Raw genomic sequence first — 19,267 nt, forward strand, 5'->3', positions numbered from 1 at the left:
TTCTTTGCTAGCCGTTATCTAAGATTTGGGAATTTTGTATCCCATTTTGCTTACCCACTTCACTTTTCAGATTATTTATTTATTTTATCTTATTTTTATTTGATTTTTGGAAAAATAATGATGATTTTTTTTTTTTTTACTTTAAGGTTAACTTATCATTTTAAAATATTAAATAGTGTGTTGCATGTTGACAATGCTTCCACCACTTTGGCGCTTGCCTTCTTTGACATCACTTTGATGGTCACCTTTACGTGTAGAAAGAGGGGGGGAAAAAGTTACTCTAGAACAAGTAGTGCTGGCAAATAGGCGGGCTCGCATGAGTTAAAAGACTCAGATTTTTTATATTGATTGAATTCTACAATTATAATTGGTCAAGTTGTGAAATTTAAAAAAGAACAAAGAAATAGCGTAACATGATGTTAAAAGGACTTAAACCTAACTTCCTTAGCTTACGTAATTAAGATCTCCCTTGGCCAATCATTTTAGTATTTACATACAGCATTTCTAATTTTGTATAATTACAAGTATCAAACTGATCTATAAGTAAGTTCATGGGAAGAATGAAGCATTAATCGGTGTTAGAAACGGTATTAGACGTTATTAGTTTAAATCATTTGTATCCGATGATATCCACATCAATTTATGCCTCCTCCAGATAGTGCAGAATGTCATATGAACTACTTCATCACCCAGTGATACCAGAAACACAGAGAAGCTCATCTTCGTGCACCTTGTCCGAAACATTTTCTATAAAAGCGGTCCATCTAGGCACCATCCTACTTTGCATTGTGTTACTCCCCGAAGACTGGATGTAAGATTCGGTCTCATAATTACTAGTGGAAGTCGTAATGTTTAGGCTAAACCCCGAGCTACTAGGACTCAAGAAAGGAGGCTGCGTCGGACAAGGAATTTCGCAAGTATCATCAGTAAGCATTTGCACAATTGTTGACATTGATGGTCGCAATTCTGTTGAGGCTTGTACACAGAGTAGGCCAATTTGAAGCAATCTACACGCCTCTTCTCGAAAATGATGCTCTATAACTGGATCAACAACTTCCCCGAGCTTATCTGCTTCATATTGATTCCATACCTTCCAATTCAAAAAATATATATATCTTGCATGAGTTTAAGACCTCAGAATTAGAGACAAAAAAAATATCACAAAAGCACAGCGTAGTTGATAAGCTCTGCAAAATGAATTACCATGTGTAGGATGCAGACCATATCCGGAGAAAAGCACTTGTTCCTCTTCCCGCAAGTAATTTCAATAACGAGAACACCGAAACTATAAACGTCAGCCTTTTGAGTCAACATGCCACGAACAGCGTATTCTGGAGCCATGTAACCTCTAGAGATGCCAAGTAATTGAATTCATGGTTACTAATATGCAAATTACGGTAATGTGCAACGTTTCAAATATTCATCAACTTACAAAGTGCCAGCGATGGCGGTGCTGATGTGAGTCTTATCTTCCGGAAAAAGTCTAACAAGGCCAAAATCAGCAATTTTCGGGGTGAGGTCTTCATCAAGCAAAATATTGCCGGGTTTTATGTCTCTATGTATGATCCTCAATTTGGATTCCTCGTGCAGATAGGCCAAGCCCTCAGCGGTACCCAATACGATCTTGTATCGCTCCTCCCATCTTAGTGGCTCAACATCTTTTCTAACTGTACCCAATTCATGGATTCGTAAACAAGAGGATCCTACATAGAGATATTAAATCAACTCTAGCTAAGTAAGAGGTTAGTAAATAACAACCGAAGAGATAATCATGGAGGCTCTGGTTTGACACAAATTCGTAAACAAGAAGGCTTTCCGGGCCTGTAATGCTGCATCCCAATAGCTTTACGAGATTTTTGTGATTTATGCCACTGATTAAATTGACTTCATTGAAAAATTGGTCCACCCATTGCCTTGTATTAAAGAAGAGTCTCTTTATAGCAACAACCTTTCCATTGGGTAAAGTTCCCTGTTTGACAGAGCAATTTAAAACTTGTTAGTTCCTTGAATAACCTTTGGTTATCTCATCTGCTAAGAGAAGAAAAACGTCATGTAACAACAACATACTTTATAAACGGAACCGGATCCTCCTTGTCCCAGCTTGTTGGTGTCGCTAAAGTAATTCGTAGCTTTTTCCAGAGATTCGTATGAGAGATTCAACTTGGACTTGTTCAGGAGGGGTGATAAAGCTCCTAGTTGCTTACTCTCTACGCCCAAGGAAAACCAATGAATTCATATTGCACAATTAAGGTAACCAAAAAAAAAAATAGAGACATTTCAAGATCTTTAATGACAAGGATTGATCCATACCTTGTCTTTTCTTCACAAGCTTCTTATTCACAAAGAAAATCGCTGTTGCAATGATCAGTACTAGAGCCATAGTGGAGAATGTCGTTGCCAGGATAATAGCTAATTTTCTTCTTGCTGAGGAACATTGTAACATTATATATTGTGTCAATGAAAATATTTAAAGCTAAAGAAAAGGGGGAAGAAACATAAACAAAAACTAAAACCTACCTCGATTCCCACCAACTGGTGGAGCAGTTGAATTGTAATAAAACTTATTGGTTGAGTACCTCAAGTAGCAACCAGCATTCAGCACCCTCCCTTCTTCCTTGGGAAGACATGAACTAATCCTAGAAACCGCATTGACCAAGCAATCTTCACAAGCACTCGCATTCACCAATTCCCAGCACTGAGCCAATCCATAAACCGACACATTATTCCCTTTACCCATAGACCCTACGAAGAATCCATCATTCTTTGGAGCTTCCAGGGTCAAGTTTCTTACCAACTGCATTACATTTGCTCTAAAATCTGTCTCGTTACTCAAGCCAACATCCTTTGTAGCACAAACAGTTCGGTCTGTTTCACTCAAACTTTCGTCAAAGAAGTTATAATCATCGTACCTTAAATAACAACCATCGTAGAAAAGCCTGCCTCCACGTGTGCCTATCTGAAACGGGAGACATCTCATGATCTGCGCTTTGCACTGAGCAAAGCAGATGTTACAGTCTCCTTGATCAAGGTCTTTCATGCACTCGCCAAAGCCGTACACTTTGGTGTCACCGCTTCCTTTGACAACGGCGGCGTACCTCTGGCGAACGATGAGCGGCGTAAAGCTGTCCATCACCGCCAAGAAGTTCGCCACGAAGGATTCGCGCGCTGTTATTGAAGCGGTTGTGTTGGTGCATACCAAAGCAGCCTCAGTAGCTCTTGGATCACAGAGACAAAGTTTTCCAAACAAAAGGAAGAAGAAGAAGAAGAAGAAGAAGAAGAAAATAAGCTGATTCATTCGTAGATGAAAGAGCGATTGAGAGAAGGGAAAGAAAAACAAAGAAGGGTTAGAGAGGAAGGCCAATTGTTGAAGAAAGCTGACGGCGTACAACTACAAAACTGTGGGAAATAGGAAGGGGAAAACGCGTGAGGCGTCTACAGTGGAAGAAAGTGAGAAGAATAGACAAAAGTAGGAAAAAGGTAAGGGACCACCTCTCTGTGTTTGTTTCAGATTTTGGGATATGAAAATGAGGAAACTTTTAGCAGGGTGAGTCTTGGGACAAAATTGTCCATGACGTTATGATATTGATTGACTTGGACATTTAGATTTTTTGTCTTGATCCACTCCAGACGGTGCCATCGGTGTCGTCCATCCAAAATGATGTTAGCTCACCAAAATAAATGTCTTTACTCTGCTGGTGACTAACAGTTTGAAGTGAAACCACATCAGAAGGGATCTAAACCTTGTTTTTCCTTTCATATTGCTAATTTTTTAGCATAATTAATTGTTAGTTACTCCATCCTTTTCAAACTTCGAATCAAATTCTTTTCTGTACCAAATATCTATAATTTTTACATATTTCTACACATCAATTTAGACTTTACACATTTCATTTCACATCTCATATTATTTAGGGTAATTTATAAAATTAGTCACCCCATAATTAGTGTATTTCTATTTTAGTCACTTTCCACTAAATGGTTAACTGAATTGATAATTTAGCCTTTCTCTAACCGGTATAATAACATATTTAGTCTTCGATATTGATACATTCTATCTATTTGATTCTCAAACACGTATAATTAAATATAAATCATATATTATGAAAAAGTACAAAATATAATATTATTTATATAACTATATATGTTTATATTTAATTATAATTATAAGGCTCAAATATGCATTTAGCCCCCCCCCAAACTTGACACCTTTTCCCCAATTTGGTACTTACGATTTTTTTTGTCCCAAGTTGACACTCGAATTTTCATTCCGTTAAGGGTTTTGGTATTTTTTTTGTAAACGGTGTGGCACATGACACTAATGATGTCATAATCTATTTTTATAAAAATATTTAAAAATTAAAAGAAAATATAAAAAATATATAATTTTAAAATATAAAAGAAATTATAAATTATAAAATATATGTGTCTAAAAATTGAAAATATTACAAAAAAATCCTAAAATTCAAGTTAGAAAAATCAAAACCCCAAAAATTACTTCTTTTATTACAAACAAATTAGGTAAAGAAAAGTTAGGTTTCATAGAAAAATCGGGTTCTTTATTGATAATGCTATTAGCAGGATCATGAATGAAGCTTATTAAAATCACAAATTTATTTAGTTTAGGGGTTATGAGTTTTGGATTTATCAAAATCACAAATTTACTTATAAATTTATCAAGCTTTAATTATATGTGTTTAAATATAAGTATATTGTTAGGGATAAACCCGATTAAACAACAAACAAGTAAAATATCAAAAAAAATTCAAAAGATTGAATACAAATATTCTACGTGAAAAACCCTTCCGAAGAGGATAAAAAACCACGGGTAAAGATAATTTCACTATAACGACAAAAACGAAGAGTACAAAGATGGAGATAAAATTAAATCCTGAAACTTGAAATAAGAACCCTCAAAACGTAAACACAAATTTCTCTGAAAGTTTGTAAAAGCTTATACCTAAATGTGTAATGGTTACTTTCTAGGGTGAAAAAAGGTTATTTATACGCTAAATTCGTAGGTCAAATAATTTGAATTTGATTGGAAGAAGAAAACCTAGAAAATTGCATAACACGTTGCCTCATTGTGATGTGGCTACTACCTCGTCAGGACACCTTTCATCGCGTCGTCAGGACAAGACGTCTCTTCTCGTCGGGATGATGCCTCTTCCTCGTCAGGTTGTCAACTCTATTTCGGCCAAAAATACAAAGCATATTCCACAAATCTCCACCTTGACTCGTATTTCCACAACGCCTTCTTTGCCAAAGCCCACCACCGGCCTATCTTCAACTATGCAGGATATTAACTGATTTGAAGTTGTGCTTAGAAGCTGGAAGACTTCTAGTCTTTGATTTCCACAAATACAATGCCTTATCTTTTCAAAACTTACATCCAAAAGAGAATCTCTATTATACGAAACAATCATACATTTTTCCCTCCAATGACCAAGTTGTCCCTACATCAAATGAGTTGACTTTGACTTCTTAACAAACGAGGGACGTCCTATTTCACCGGTCACCGTTTATTATTCTAGAACATAAAGATTGTCAATATTTTTACCTTTCATCGAAACAAGAGCCCCACGAGATACCTTAATGTCGCTCGACTCGATGTTAATTCTACAATTGTCCGAGTCTAAATTTCCCAAGGAGATGAGATTTTTCTTTAAGTTAGGCACATGCTTGACATTTGGCAGTGTCCTAATTGTCTCGTCGTGCATCCTAATCTGAACAGTACCAATACTAATTACCATACTAGGTGAACTATTCCTCATACGTACAATTTCACCTTCAACTAAACTGTATGTGGAGAATCAGTCCCTATTGAGACACATGTGAAAATAACCAATCCAATACTAAAATTGTGAGGGTGACCTCACCATTCACTAAAAGACCACTAATATATTGTAAGCTATAGAGGTTTCCAAAATAATAATACCACTAGCTAAAAGACCACTAATATCATGTTTGGTTGAATGTAATGGCATAGCCATTACAACTCAATTACGTGAGCCCACCACAAATCATTGTTTGGTTCAGTAGAATGCCTATTACGGGTCTATTGCATTACGAGTTTATGCAAGGAATAGGGGCATTCCTATTCTGTTTCATCTCTACTGAATAGTTGATTCGTGGCTAAAGAATTCTATTTTACCCTTCCATTTTCTCACCTCAAAAAAGCTCTCACTCAGCTCGATAGCCACTCTCAGTCCTAACCTCCCTTACTTCTTTTGTGACAACCCGTTTTTCAGTAGTGTCAGAAATAGTGGTTTTAGGACCACAAATCCGATGTGTCAATTCGTAAATATTAATTAGATAATATTTATATGGTCATTAGTGTCGTATTAAAGTTTGGTTAAGAAATTTTATCGTTTTGATAGTTAATTAAGTATAAAGGACTGAATTGTTAAAGTTGTAAAAGTTGAGTTTCATTAATCAATGGTTCAAGATGATAATTGATAAGTAAAGGAAGGTACTTAAATGGTAATTACACCATTATGGAGGTGAGTGGATGGTTTTGCTTTATTTTAGCTAAAATATCAAGTGAAATTAAAAAGGGCAAAGTTGTAATTACTTAAATAAGTTTTAATTAAACAAAAACAAAGATGAATTCTATCATCATCTTCCTTTTTTTTTTTCATATCTTGCCGAAACCCTAGAGAAAAGAAGAGAACTCCATTCAACTAGCTTTATAGAGTCACAAAGAAGCCAGTCAATTCAAACGTTGCAGTTTCCCTTATTATGACCAACTTACTGTCATCTATGCAAAAGATCGAGCCACTGGGAAAGATACTCAAACACCCGTTAATATTATTGAAGAAATAGATGCTAATGATGTAACTACTGCAAATACTCATGAAGAAAGAAGTGATTTCCATGAATGTGAAGCTGATGTTTCTTTGGATGAGATGGATCTCTCAACTACACAACCACAATCATCTAGAAACCAAGATGATTCCACATTTTCAAAGAAGAAAAAAGAAATTATGATGCAAGTGAACAAATTTCTGCTTCATTTATTGATGCTGCCACGTTTAAATGAAGCTGCCATGTTTTTGGTGGAAAACATGCGGACCATTGGACTTGAAATAAGTAAGAGCATTGCCTTTGAAGTGCTAATTCAACAAAAGTAAAAAATGGTCATTCAAGAAGTGCTCTAAAATTATATCTAACCTTATGTGAAGTAGAAGGATTAATTGAGGACGAGCGCTACTGCCTGTTGAGCAAAATTCTAGACCATCCAACGTAAATGCTCGTTTTCTTTAGTCTACCTTCTTCTGCGCGATTGGAATGAGTGAGAAGATTTCTTTCTGACCATTAAAAATTATGGTTGTGTAGGTGATGTTTTGTTAACTTTTTGTATGTGTAATATTTGTATGGTATAATGACATGATAGAATGTCATTATAATGTTGTAACTTTTTTATGTTGTAAATTTTAACATATAGATTATGATATATAAGCTAATGACATCATGTAACTTTTGTTAATACATGAACATTATGTTTGGATGTAAAATATAATTCTCAAGCTATTTAGTACTTCTAATATTTTGTTTTTTATTTTAGAAGATAATTAAATTATTTGTTTCGCTAATGATATTTTAGCACATTAAATATGTATTGCAGTTTAAAAATAATAAAGTAGATTATATATATTTTTATAATATTATATATTATGATTTTTAATTCATATCTTAATAATAATTATATATTATTTTATTAAATAGTATTTAATAATAATTATGTTAAAATATGATTAAATTATTTATTTTTATTTTTATTAAAATATATTTAATAATAATCTTATTAAAATTTAATAATAATCATCTACTTAACCACAAGAATGCTATTACAGCTCTATTACATTCCATTCAACCAAACAATTGAATTATTGATTACAACTCTATTCCATTACAGCTTTTAGGAGTGTTCAATCGGTTAACCGACCCGAAATAACATTAACCAAATTAACTGACCATTTTAAACCCTTAATTGTTAACCAAAGTAACCGAAATTTAAAAAAAAATAATCGAACTAAACTTTTTCGATTAATTAAATTTCGAAATTTATATATTTTATTTTATTTTGGTTAAATCAAGTATAAAACACATTAAAAATAACCGAATTATATAATAAATTAAAGTACATTTATAATATTAAAATAAATGCAAAGTTGAATGACCAAAACAAAATCACGAGCATAATTAGGGCAACATTTGAATAATTGAACCTAAAAATATTTAACATTGTGCTATTTGGTCATTAATTAATTTTCTCAACTTTTCAAAATTTTAGATATCTAGAAAGAAAAACAATATCAAGCATTGTTTAAACTTAAACCAGGAGCCCCTGCATTTTGATATCATAATAATTAACAAAAGAAGACAAAAAGGGTCCAAACTGCAACTTCATTTCACTTGGGATACAAGTATTTCTTCCATTTGATAAAATGGTAAGCCTTGTATTAGTTTGGAGTGGGATCTCTAATAACAAAAGCATGACCATACTACTGCTTTTGATTCATTAGATCATCGCTCTTTAAACCAAATTAATTATACTTTATTATTATCGTAACTGATTTAAGAAAGACCAAACCGAAACCTTTGGCCTTCTACTACTAATCTTGAACAAGGATCCCTATCTAACTTAAACAAGTTCAATTCCTTATTAAGCAGATTATCATCTTCGGTTCTTCTTTATATATGTAATCAAAATTGCATATATTAAGCAGTACCCAGTGTCATAATCCAACATTTGCCATAGAAAGTTCATGCTAAACAGTATTGCATTGAACAGTTTTGAGAAACCAAATGAAGTTGCAGGCACAAGGGAAATTATAGTGAATCTCAACTCTTCAATTTCATTTCTCTCATACTATTATTGGTTTTCTTTTTCCTTACATTAGCATGCACCCTTTACCCTTTGCCCTTTACTATTGGAACATATTTTACCCATTTCTTAGTTTAGTTAAAGATGTGGCTGGATTTTTCACCACTTGAGTCATAGTAACAAAGCCTTGAAGAAAAGATCTTAACAAAACACACCTTAAAAATCTAAAGTGAGTGTCGACGGTGGTGAGTGAAGTCCAAATTGAACGTGTGTCACTGCGATGGCCGATGGCGGAAAAATGTCGAACGATGATGGGCACCAGATGGTTCACGGCGCAGTAAAGATTTTGGGAGATTTCAAATTAGGGATTTTGAATTTTGAAGGTTAGGGATTTCTCATTTCTGTGTGTGATTTTTAGTTTTAGTTTTAGGATTTTTATTTTTATTTATTAAATTATTAAATTATTTTTAGTTTTTAAGATTGAGTTAGGTTGAGTTTATATATATTAGATAGGATTTATATTGGGTAGGACTTAGAAGTGTTGGGGGTGGGCCGGTGATTGGGGCAGTGGGCTAATATTTATATATTATAATATTATTTATTAATTTCGGTTAATTAACCGACTTCAAATTGCATTAATCATTAATCAAACTTTCAAAAAATTATTAACCGACTCCAACCGAATTAATTCGGTTAACCAGTCAGTTAAATTAGTTTTACCCAAAATTTGCATACCCCTAACAACTCTATTCCATTACAGCTCTATTTAATTATAGCCCTATTCCATTACAATCAACCAAACTTAATAGTTTCTAAAACTATAGAGGTTTCTAATAATAATAATAAAAGCAATATCTACATAGAAATTTGAATTTCTTTTATTCAATTTTCAAGCAATGAAAAAATAGAGTGGTTTCACACGTCATTAAAACTTTTCTGCTGGCCATATCAATTTAATAATATTTTTAAAATTAGGAATATAACCTCACAGGTGATTTTTAATAAGGGTAAAATTAAAAAATAGTCACTTTTATTTACCTCAGATTATATTTTGGTCACTTATGTTTGAAATGTTACATTTTAGTCACTTATGTTATCGTTTTATTACGAAGTGGTTACTCTACCGTTAAACTCTATTACCTCCTTAACGACAATCCTACGTGGCAGTAATGGGTTTTAAATGTCAACTTGGATGTCCAGTTATTGGGATGAAAATAGGTTTTTAATTAAATAAATTTAATTTGGATTGTTACGTAGGACATCCAAGTTGGCATTTAAAATCCATTTGGACTACTATGTAGGAGTGCTGTTAGGGAGGTAACGGAGCTTAACGGAGCTTAACGGTAGAGTGACCACTTCGTAACAAAATGATAACGCAAGTGATTAAGGCTGTGTTCTTCATTGCTTAAAGATGGGCTTTTACCTGGAAAACTGCTTTTCTTTGAAAAGAAATAAAGAACAGCATTCATTTAGTAGCAAATTCTCAACTTATTAGAAGTAAATTTTTTTAGCTTTTCAGCCCAGAAGTGCTTTTGGGCTGGTTGTTTTACTTTTTTAGCTACACGAACACCCTTCTTCGCTCTCTGCTCTCTGCTGGTTCTTTGTTTCTCTGCTCTCTGCTACGCTGGTTCTTTGCCCTCTGCTGGTTTGTTCTGCCCTCTGCTGGTTCTTTGTTCCTCTGCCCTCTACCGGTGAGTTTATCTTTTTCTTCTCTTCTTCTCTTCTTCTGTATATTTTTGTTTGTCTGGGATTGATTTTCGTCTGGGATTGATTTTCCTGAGGATTAGGTTGGATATATTTTTTTTGTTAAGGGGTGTGTTCTTATGAGATATGCAGTATGCTGAGGCCAGTTTTGAACTTATGTTCAAGGCATTGCTTGAAGATTGGATAGAACTTTGAAGTGCTGGACCTTTAAGAAGATAGCATTGGCCAGATTCTTTAGGTCAAAAAGGGTTTAGGGGAGGTTCTAAGGAATGGGATTTTGGTCGGTAATTGGGATATTTATTAGTTAATTACTTATGTTTCTTTATTTGCTAGAGGCTTAATGCTTCTATTCTCTGAGTTAAATTTTTAGAATAGACAGGTTCGAATAGGTAGTAAAACTAACTAGTACAATGATCTTAGAGTTCATGTTGAGCCCCTTGAACTAAAGTAAGATGCAGTTGAAATATCTGCTTTAGTATCTAAAGTTTATTGGAATTTGATAAGTTGGAGAGCATTCACACAAATAGAGCATTCACAGAATCGCATTAATGAGTTGGAGAGCAGGAGATTAACCCTTGAAAGGAAACTACTTGAGTTGCATAGTCTAAAGGAGAAGTTGTCATGCATTGCTTATTTGCAGAAGGATTTAACTGGCAAAACTGCAGAAATTGGCAAGCTCAATTTCACAATTGTTGCACTTAAGGCTGAGATAAAGGATCTTCAAGAAATTATAAGGTAGGGTAACATGGAAGTGAAGTAGCTAGACATGGCAACGCAGTTGATAGAGGAATTGCAGAGGAAAAATGGCAATGGTAGCCAGATAAAGGGGCAGATAATTTTGCTTGAAGAGCAATTATCCGGATTTACAGCCATTGAGACCTCTACTGGAGATGCTTTGGTTAAGAACAGGCTTGAAGATATTAAAAATATGAATTAAAAGTTATTAAAAAGAGGAGGAGAAACAAAGAACTTGAGCTTGAAAAGAGGGAAATTTTTGTCAAGTTAAATGCTGCTCATGCTAAACTATCTGCACTTTCTGACATGACACTGGTTAATTTAATTTTGGATTTCTTTTTCTTGCTATCTGCAAGTTTCAGTGCTTGCGCAAGTGACTGCGAATCGGCTTGTTCTCATGTGACTCTAAAATCCCGAATTGGGATAATAAAATTGTTTACACTTAGCACTAGGGTGTATATAGACTCTTTTCGGTTCCGAAATATCGTGTCTAGTACATATTCAAACATGAGCACAGGTATGAACCTCCAAATATATGAAAAAAAAGGGCGTACCTGTTTTATATTCATGCATGAGTACATATATATGCCTGTATTATGATTCTATATTGAGTTCACACTGAATTGTGATGCACCTACCAGAACACATTATTGATTGAATCTGAAAGGTTTGCTTCTTAAATGGTGCTGTTACAGAATAAGACTATTGGCAAGATTAGTGAACTGAGGCAGGCCAATGGGGACCTTGCAAACAAAGTTAACATACTGCAGAAGAGTAGATTTGACATGGTTGAGGAACCAGTGTACCAACGTTGGCTTAATGTTTGCTTGAGGGCTGAAATCAAAGAATATCAAACATCATCAAGAAAGACATCGGAAAAAGGAAGTTCAGAAGGCTTCAGACCAGAAAACTAGCAAGATAATTACACAATACCCCGACACGAGCAGCACTTGGTCATATACCACATTGACTGATAGTGAAGAGATAGATAGTAGCACCATTGATAGCTCTTCAAGTAGCCAGAGAAGCATTAGCAAGAATTCTAGCACATGTTGGAGAAGCATGGATGACGGTTCTAGTGTTGTTTCATCACCAAACAAGTCCTCCACTGGAAGTCCTGCGGACAGAACTGGCATCATACGCAGGTTTTCTACTTCAATGTTTCCTTCAAAGGAACTTACTGAAACTATGGAATTGCCAAATCTTACAAAAGTAAGGCGAGTTATGTAATATTTGATATATAAATATTATCCCTTTTTAAAACTTCAATCCAAATATATGTAATATTTTAATTTATTAGATTTATGTTTTCTATGTTATGTTAATATCTAATATGAGTTATATATTCAAATACATTTTAAAATAAAATAATACAAATGTGTTAAAAGCATTAATTAAAAATAAAAAATAATTTTTATAATAATACAATTGCGTCAATATCTAATTACAAATATTTAATTATTATATTTAATATTTAAATATAGTTTATATATTCTAATTAAATTTAATAAATAATTAATATTAATTACTTAGAAATATTTAAAATTAATATTATATATTAAAATATTAACAATAAGTTATAATAAATTATTTTTTATATTTTTGCTAAAATATCATAATATTAACTAATTTGAACATTATAAATACATATTTGTTACTTTATAATATCATGTCTAAAATGGACATTTTATTCTTCAAAAGCACTTTTTGACAGTAATACCAAACACTCAAATTTTTCAAAAGCACTTCTCAAAAGCAATGAAGAACTGACCCTAAAACATAACATTTCAAACATAAGTGACTAAAATGTAATTTAAGGCAAACAAAAGTGACTATTTTTTTAGTTTGCCCTTTTAATAATTATATATATAAATATATTTTTATTCTTAAATATAAAATCATAAGCTAAATAATGTAACTCACTTTATACTTAATACTTAAGTTTTCAAATTTTAAAATTTTGAAAATGGGTGATCAAAGACATTTTGTGAGAGAGATAAATATTTTACAATTTAAAACTTTTAATAAATTACTATATAAAGGAGTTATATGATTTACATGGTTGAAAGATTTTCATTTGCAAAACTTAATTAAGTTACCATTTATATTAATTTGTTAATATTTCATAATATTTAAAATTAACTTAAAATGAAATAATAATAATAATAATAATAATAATAAAGTTTAACAATTTGTTGCTTCTTTGATTGTATGAATTTACTTTATTAAATGTTGCCAAAAATATACTTATATTACAAAAATCATACCTACCATTCTATCAAAATAATTATTTGTATAATGTATCTTTCAATTTATATATGTTTTGTTTTCCATTTTCAGTAGTTTATGTTGTTATGATAAACAAATAAAATTTAAATTTTATAAAATTTTCTTATTTTTTACCTGCAATTAAATAATAAAAGGAAAATAAAGATAATTTTAAATAATAAATTCAATTATAAAACCCTATAGGCAATGGCATATTCAATTATAGTATGCAAATATACCTAATGATAGTATTAAATTTATTTAAAATTGTGTAATTTTTTAACATTAATCTCATTATAGGTTTTTATAATATCTATTATTTTATACAACCATAGAACTACTCATAACCCTTATTAACCCTTAAATAGGAGGATAATGTGCTTCAACGCATTCGAACCCATGTCCTCCTGCACTGACAATAATACTGATGCCAATTGGGTTAAGACTCAATCGGCAAAATTGTGTAATTTTTAAAAAAATGAATATATATGTACAGTAAAAAAATAGAAAAATACAATTAAAAATAATAATTTTACTAAATAATAGCTTATGGAATATTTTTATTTTATTAATATAATGCTAAAATTTAAAATTTTAATTAAATTATTTTAAAATACCTAAATTACCCAATTAACTCCAAAGATTCCAAATTCATATTTTATGGCATATAGCAGTTAAAGGATGATTAATTAAGATAGATTAAATTAATTTAAAATGCTTAAATCAACTCTATTTATTCCAAATACACAATTAATCAAAATAGCAGGAGCAGCATCTACCAGATCTTGTCTGTCTTCCTCCCCTTGGACTCGTTGAATCTGTACATCTTGGGGAAATTTTCCAATGGGCTTTTGATCTCCCCAGCCCAGGGTAACATTTTTCTCTATTCATAACGTCTGTTCTTCAAGCTATACTAAAACCATTTCAACAAATAAGATTTTAGCTTCTAATTTACAAAACTCTAATACACATATATTTTTTTAAATAAAATATCATGTTATTTATACGATCATTTTGTTTTTACATCAATAATAAACTTAGACAAATTAGTGTCCAGATTCAAATGCATCTAGACGACCATGTGTCTAAATTTTTCTAGACTACATTTTAATTCTTTTATAAATCTATAAATTTTAGTTCTTTTATATATTTATATATATTTCATAAATTTATAATTTATAATTTTTGATAAATGTATATAATATATTTTTCAAAATATTATAGGCTTTTATATTTTATATATTTTTCAAAACAATAATAACATAATATTTTATAAAAGAAATAAAATATATTAAAATACTAAAAATACATCAAAGAAAAAATATATTTGTTTATTAATTTATATATATTTAAAGGTATTTTTTAATTTATGTTTTTCATGAAATACTGAGAGGCCATCGCATGTCATCTTTAGATTGACTATCAGTGTCACATTAGATAAACTAACAGTGTTGGTACGCACTTACCAACTTAGATGATGTAATTCAAGTTCAGGTACCAATTAAATAAAAAAAATATATTAGATACTAACTAAATACAAATATATAAATTAATGGATTAACCCTTTTTTAAATTCATCTTGCCACCCTATTCTTAAAATAAATAAAATTCAATCATTTTAGTGGAATTTTCTAAAATTATGAATTAGTAAACTACAACTCCAATAACATGAACAAAACTTTTAATTTGCAATAAAGTTTGGCTAACCAAAACTGAACGACACTTTCAAATTGTAATCATAAAATAATTTTGGTTCAACCTCCATCTTAAAAGCATCCATCATTTCAGCTTTAAGTTGAAATTTCATTGAAGTCTTAATTATTAGAAAAATGAAAGGGTTTTGAGGTATGTGAAACACTTTACTTAAAACTTTAATAAATGCGGTGAAAAATATTTAAAAAAATATTTTAGATATGATATTATAAATAAATTATATATTTGAATATATTTAAATTCGTTAATATTATGATGTTTTAATAAAATATAATAAAATAACTTATTATAACTCATTAATAATATTTTAATATAAATTTATATACTTTTAAGTAATGAATATAATTTTTTCTAAAATTTAATTTATTATATAAACTATATTTAAAATATTAAATAATCATTATAAATTCAAATATATAATTTTATATATTTGAAATGAATTTCAATAGGAAATTATTCTATACTCCATATAAGTCTCCACTAATATTAAACCATTTACTAAGTTTAGTGTGAACCAACTTATAATAGGATTTATACCCTAACTTTTACAAAGTAAATTATATTATTTCTTTTGTATAAAAAATAGAAACATAAATACAAATAATAAGATTTGAACTCAATCCAATATAGTTTTTAACATTATCAAACCCTTATTTGATTGGAAAGATGCTTTTTCCAAACTCAAAGGCTTCAAAAAATGTTGTTTAACATTTGTCATGCCTCTAAAAATATTAATATAAAAATGATGTCTTTATGGAATGATTTTAGATACAAAAATTGCACAACTATGGTTATAATTTGAAGCTTAAATTTTCTAAATGATATAATATTATTATCTAACATGGCAAGCTACTAACAACAGGTTGCCAATAAGGAATAAGATGTAGAAATCACGGAAGGCCTTTAAGTTGTTTCCTTGGGGTTGCATGAATATTCTCCTCAATAATGAATCATTATTTCAACTATATTTGTGAAGTTTAATTCGTGTGGAAGTGAAATTGAAATTTTTATACATACAAATGTTGTTGACAAATAATATACTAAACGAAATTCAGATATAAAACTTCAAACTCATGTTCCCAAAGCAAAAGGACAAAAAAGGAAGTGAAAAGAAGAAGACAACTGGTACATACAGATACTATGGGATTTTATTAGAACACAGTATTGAGTAGGTTTGAGGTTGGAATCTCAAACTATAAGCCTTTCCCCTAATTGAGGCCAATATGACATGAGTAACTACGGAAATGTCTATACTTGCGACACTTATGCGGCTCATGATAAGAAATATGAACAAAAAGTACTTCTAAAATAAAAAGATAGTGGGAAAACTTGTGGGAGTGGCTAAACATTTGCCGATGGAGTAGCATTAGAGGACAAAGTTTGAGAGTGCACCCTTCTCCCTCTTTCACTTCTGCTGTTATCAGCAAACTTCAAGCTTGCCTGATGTAGACCTTTGCCTTGCTCTTTTGAACTCCATTCAGACAAGTAATAGTCTTCTTCTGTGGCAATCTTTTCCAAAGATGGACCACAAAACATCCCACCCCATTGTGGGAAATATATGAGAAATATTGGGAGGGTGCAGCATACGATCATGATACCCATCAGAGTTATTCCAGTTTCTTTAGAATATTTGGAGCCTTTGAAGAAAATTAATTGAGTCAGCACTGCACCGACATTTCCACCTCCTCCTGTCATCCCAGATATGACACCCAATGACCTGAGGCAAATGTAATCCATGCTATCATTACCACCAAACAAATGGAAATTATAGTGTACTAGGCAAACTGTGGAAACCTTACCTTCGGGAAACGAAGGGAACCACTCCAAATGTAAGACCACATGCCGCTTGAACAAAGACTGAGAAAACAATCATGACTACGATAGATGCGGTCAATGATCCAACCTGCCCCAGAATGATGCAGAATACCCCTCCCAAGGTCTGCACCGCCCATAAGGCCCAAAGCCTACCCCTCATTCCAAACCTCTTCGCCATCATATCAGACAGCGCACCTCCTGCAGGTCGTGAAACTAGATTTGCTAACCCAAAGCTTGCCGCAATAATTCCTGCTGTATGGAGTTTCAGATTGAACCGGTCGTAAAAGTACTCGGCAATGATGTTGTCCACTGTCAACTCCACCCCGAAACAATATCCATAAGTCAAGGCCAAGATCCATCCTCTGTAATTTGTGATCCCATGGTAGAACAAGCGAGAGAATTTATCTTTCTGTTTATTCCCTGAATTTTGCAGCCTTTGGTAATTCCCATCTGGCAAATCCTGGCCAAAGATCAGAATGGCAAAAGCTGATAATGTCTGGAACAGAGCAGGAATGAAGAAAGCAATTCGCCAAGCTGTGAATTTGACCGCACCAATGTCACGGATGAGAGAAAAAACAAGGGGCATGATAAGCTGTGTGGCGCCGCCTCCGAGGTTGCCCCAGCCGGCTGCTACACCGTTAGCGGTACCGACTACCGGACCTGAAAACATGGAGCTCATCCAGAATTGTGCCGACACAAAAGTGGCAAGGGAGAAGCCTGTGAAAAAACGGACGAGAAGGAAGGAAATGGGCGAGGAGGCGATGGAGGTGAAGTAAACAGCAGGCGCAGTGAGGAGGATGAGGGATGCTGATGCAAGACGTGGTCCGAATAAGTCACAAGCAGTTCCCATGGCAATCCGGGCAAAGACTGCACCAGAGACAGATGCAATCCCTGCATTGCCAATGTCAGTTGCTGTGAGGTTTAAGTTGTCACGTATGATAGGGAGGAGGGGTGGAGCAGCAAAAGTGGATACAAAACAGGAAAAGAATGAGATCCAGGAGAGGTGAAACGCTCGCATGTGCGGTGCAGCCGCTGAGAACAAATGAAACTCAGTCGCCTTATGTTCGGAATCCACTGGAAGAGCAAACTTCTGAGGCTCAGTTTCAGTAATAGTACTGGATATTTCCATCTCTTAACGGTTGGCCTTGGATGAGTTGAATTATGTTTTAGAACAAGAGAGAGAGAGAGAGAGAGTAGTGTATCCTTATGCAGGTGAATTAAGTTTTGGCCTTTGCTCATTTTTGACAGAAAGTGTACTACTACTTATATAGTGCCGAGTCCGGTACTATACTTGTAATGGTGTTAATTTCTTATAGCATAATGTTGTTGTTTCGGATTTCATCAGATGTGTGGGAATAATATTTTGATATTTATGCATTAAAAACAACATATTGGAAATTTCAGAGATGTACGTATTGGGGGTTGTAGAAACTGTGACTTGGAGGATTGTTTACTGCGAGGAATTGCTTCCCGAGGGTGAAAAGGCAACCTTAAAGATCATCAGTACAACGGCCTTGCGCCGAGTCTCATTCTTTAACCATTACTTAACCTTGAAAAAGAAATTGGACTTGAATGCAGTGAAAGGGAGAGGTTGGCATGAAATGCATTTCAAGTCTAGCGGCTGATGGCATGAAAACCAGAGTGATGATAATTGTGTGTACTACAATAAAAGAGTAAAAGTTAAGGTTTTTGGTAAACTACAGTCATGGTCACCCAATTATGGATTAATTTCTTTTTTGTCACCCAACTACAAAAAATTATGAAACCATCACTCAACTTTTTGAATTTTTTTTCTCACTGGCGGTTAAATCCTTGACAAAAGATCTAACGTGGTTGTTAAATCAAATGTTAATTGCCAGCTAGATTCCACGTAAGAAACATTAAATTTCCATGTCATTTTACTATAACAATATTTTATAAAAACCTTTTATATATACAACCTCCAAATCCCATTTTCACCCTAAAACATTTGAAATAGTTTTCTTCTTCTTCATCAAACCCTAAAATGAACCAATGAAGATTTTAAGCAAGAAAACAAAGAAGAGGAAGGGAAGAAAACCAAAACCCTAACACATTCCCCAAATTTTTTTTTAAAAAAATACAATTTTTGGAACAATGCAAATAAAAAAACTTCTTACCGTGTTGAATAGAAGGCCCTCTGCGATCCATTGCTAGTTGCACCACAAGTCAGATTTTCCAGTAAAA

The 19,267-nt window shown here is 32.7% G+C and overlaps 2 protein-coding genes and 1 long non-coding RNA gene across 3 annotated transcripts; 1 reads left to right on the plus strand and 2 right to left on the minus strand.

Moving 5' to 3' along the window:
• Nucleotides 1-317: 317 nt before the first annotated feature.
• Nucleotides 318-3,454, minus strand: LOC105764283 (cysteine-rich receptor-like protein kinase 3). The gene is made up of 7 exons (XM_012582815.2): nt 2,518-3,454; nt 2,311-2,424; nt 2,068-2,207; nt 1,759-1,969; nt 1,433-1,667; nt 1,204-1,348; nt 318-1,090 (listed from the first exon to the last, which is right to left on the minus strand). Exons 1-7 carry the CDS (start codon nt 3,293-3,295, stop codon nt 686-688), a joined length of 2,028 nt encoding a protein of 675 aa, XP_012438269.1. The 5' UTR covers nt 3,296-3,454; the 3' UTR covers nt 318-685.
• A 6,752-nt stretch (nt 3,455-10,206) lies between these two features.
• Nucleotides 10,207-12,565, plus strand: LOC105762195 (uncharacterized). The gene is made up of 2 exons (XR_008191815.1): nt 10,207-10,518; nt 11,962-12,565. It is a non-coding gene; the product is annotated as an uncharacterized LOC105762195 (long non-coding RNA).
• A 3,738-nt stretch (nt 12,566-16,303) lies between these two features.
• Nucleotides 16,304-18,362, minus strand: LOC105764285 (high affinity nitrate transporter 2.5). The gene is made up of 2 exons (XM_012582817.2): nt 17,047-18,362; nt 16,304-16,964 (listed from the first exon to the last, which is right to left on the minus strand). The coding sequence occupies exons 1-2, from the start codon at nt 18,189-18,191 to the stop codon at nt 16,589-16,591; spliced, it is 1,521 nt and encodes a 506-aa protein (XP_012438271.1). The 5' UTR covers nt 18,192-18,362; the 3' UTR covers nt 16,304-16,588.
• Between the last annotated feature and the right edge of the window lie 905 nt (nt 18,363-19,267).

This window comes from Gossypium raimondii, chromosome 12 (genome assembly GCF_025698545.1).
Source record: "Gossypium raimondii isolate GPD5lz chromosome 12, ASM2569854v1, whole genome shotgun sequence".
Taxonomy (NCBI): Eukaryota; Viridiplantae; Streptophyta; class Magnoliopsida; order Malvales; family Malvaceae; genus Gossypium; species Gossypium raimondii.

Bases quoted from the DNA above. Each gene is read 5' to 3' on its own strand.
- LOC105764283 (XM_012582815.2), bottom strand. From the start codon at position 3,295: ATGAATCAGCTTATTTTCTTCTTCTTCTTCTTCTTCTTCTTCTTCCTT. The intron at 2,425-2,517 runs GTAGGTTTTAGT...AATGTTCCTCAG, and splicing joins ACCAGTTGGTGGGAATCGAG to CAAGAAGAAAATTAGCTATT. The intron at 1,349-1,432 runs GTAAGTTGATGA...TGGCATCTCTAG, and splicing joins ACCGCCATCGCTGGCACTTT to AGGTTACATGGCTCCAGAAT.
- LOC105764285 (XM_012582817.2), bottom strand. From the start codon at position 18,191: ATGGAAATATCCAGTACTATTACTGAAACTGAGCCTCAGAAGTTTGCT. The intron at 16,965-17,046 runs GTAAGGTTTCCA...CATTTGCCTCAG, and splicing joins GTTCCCTTCGTTTCCCGAAG to GTCATTGGGTGTCATATCTG.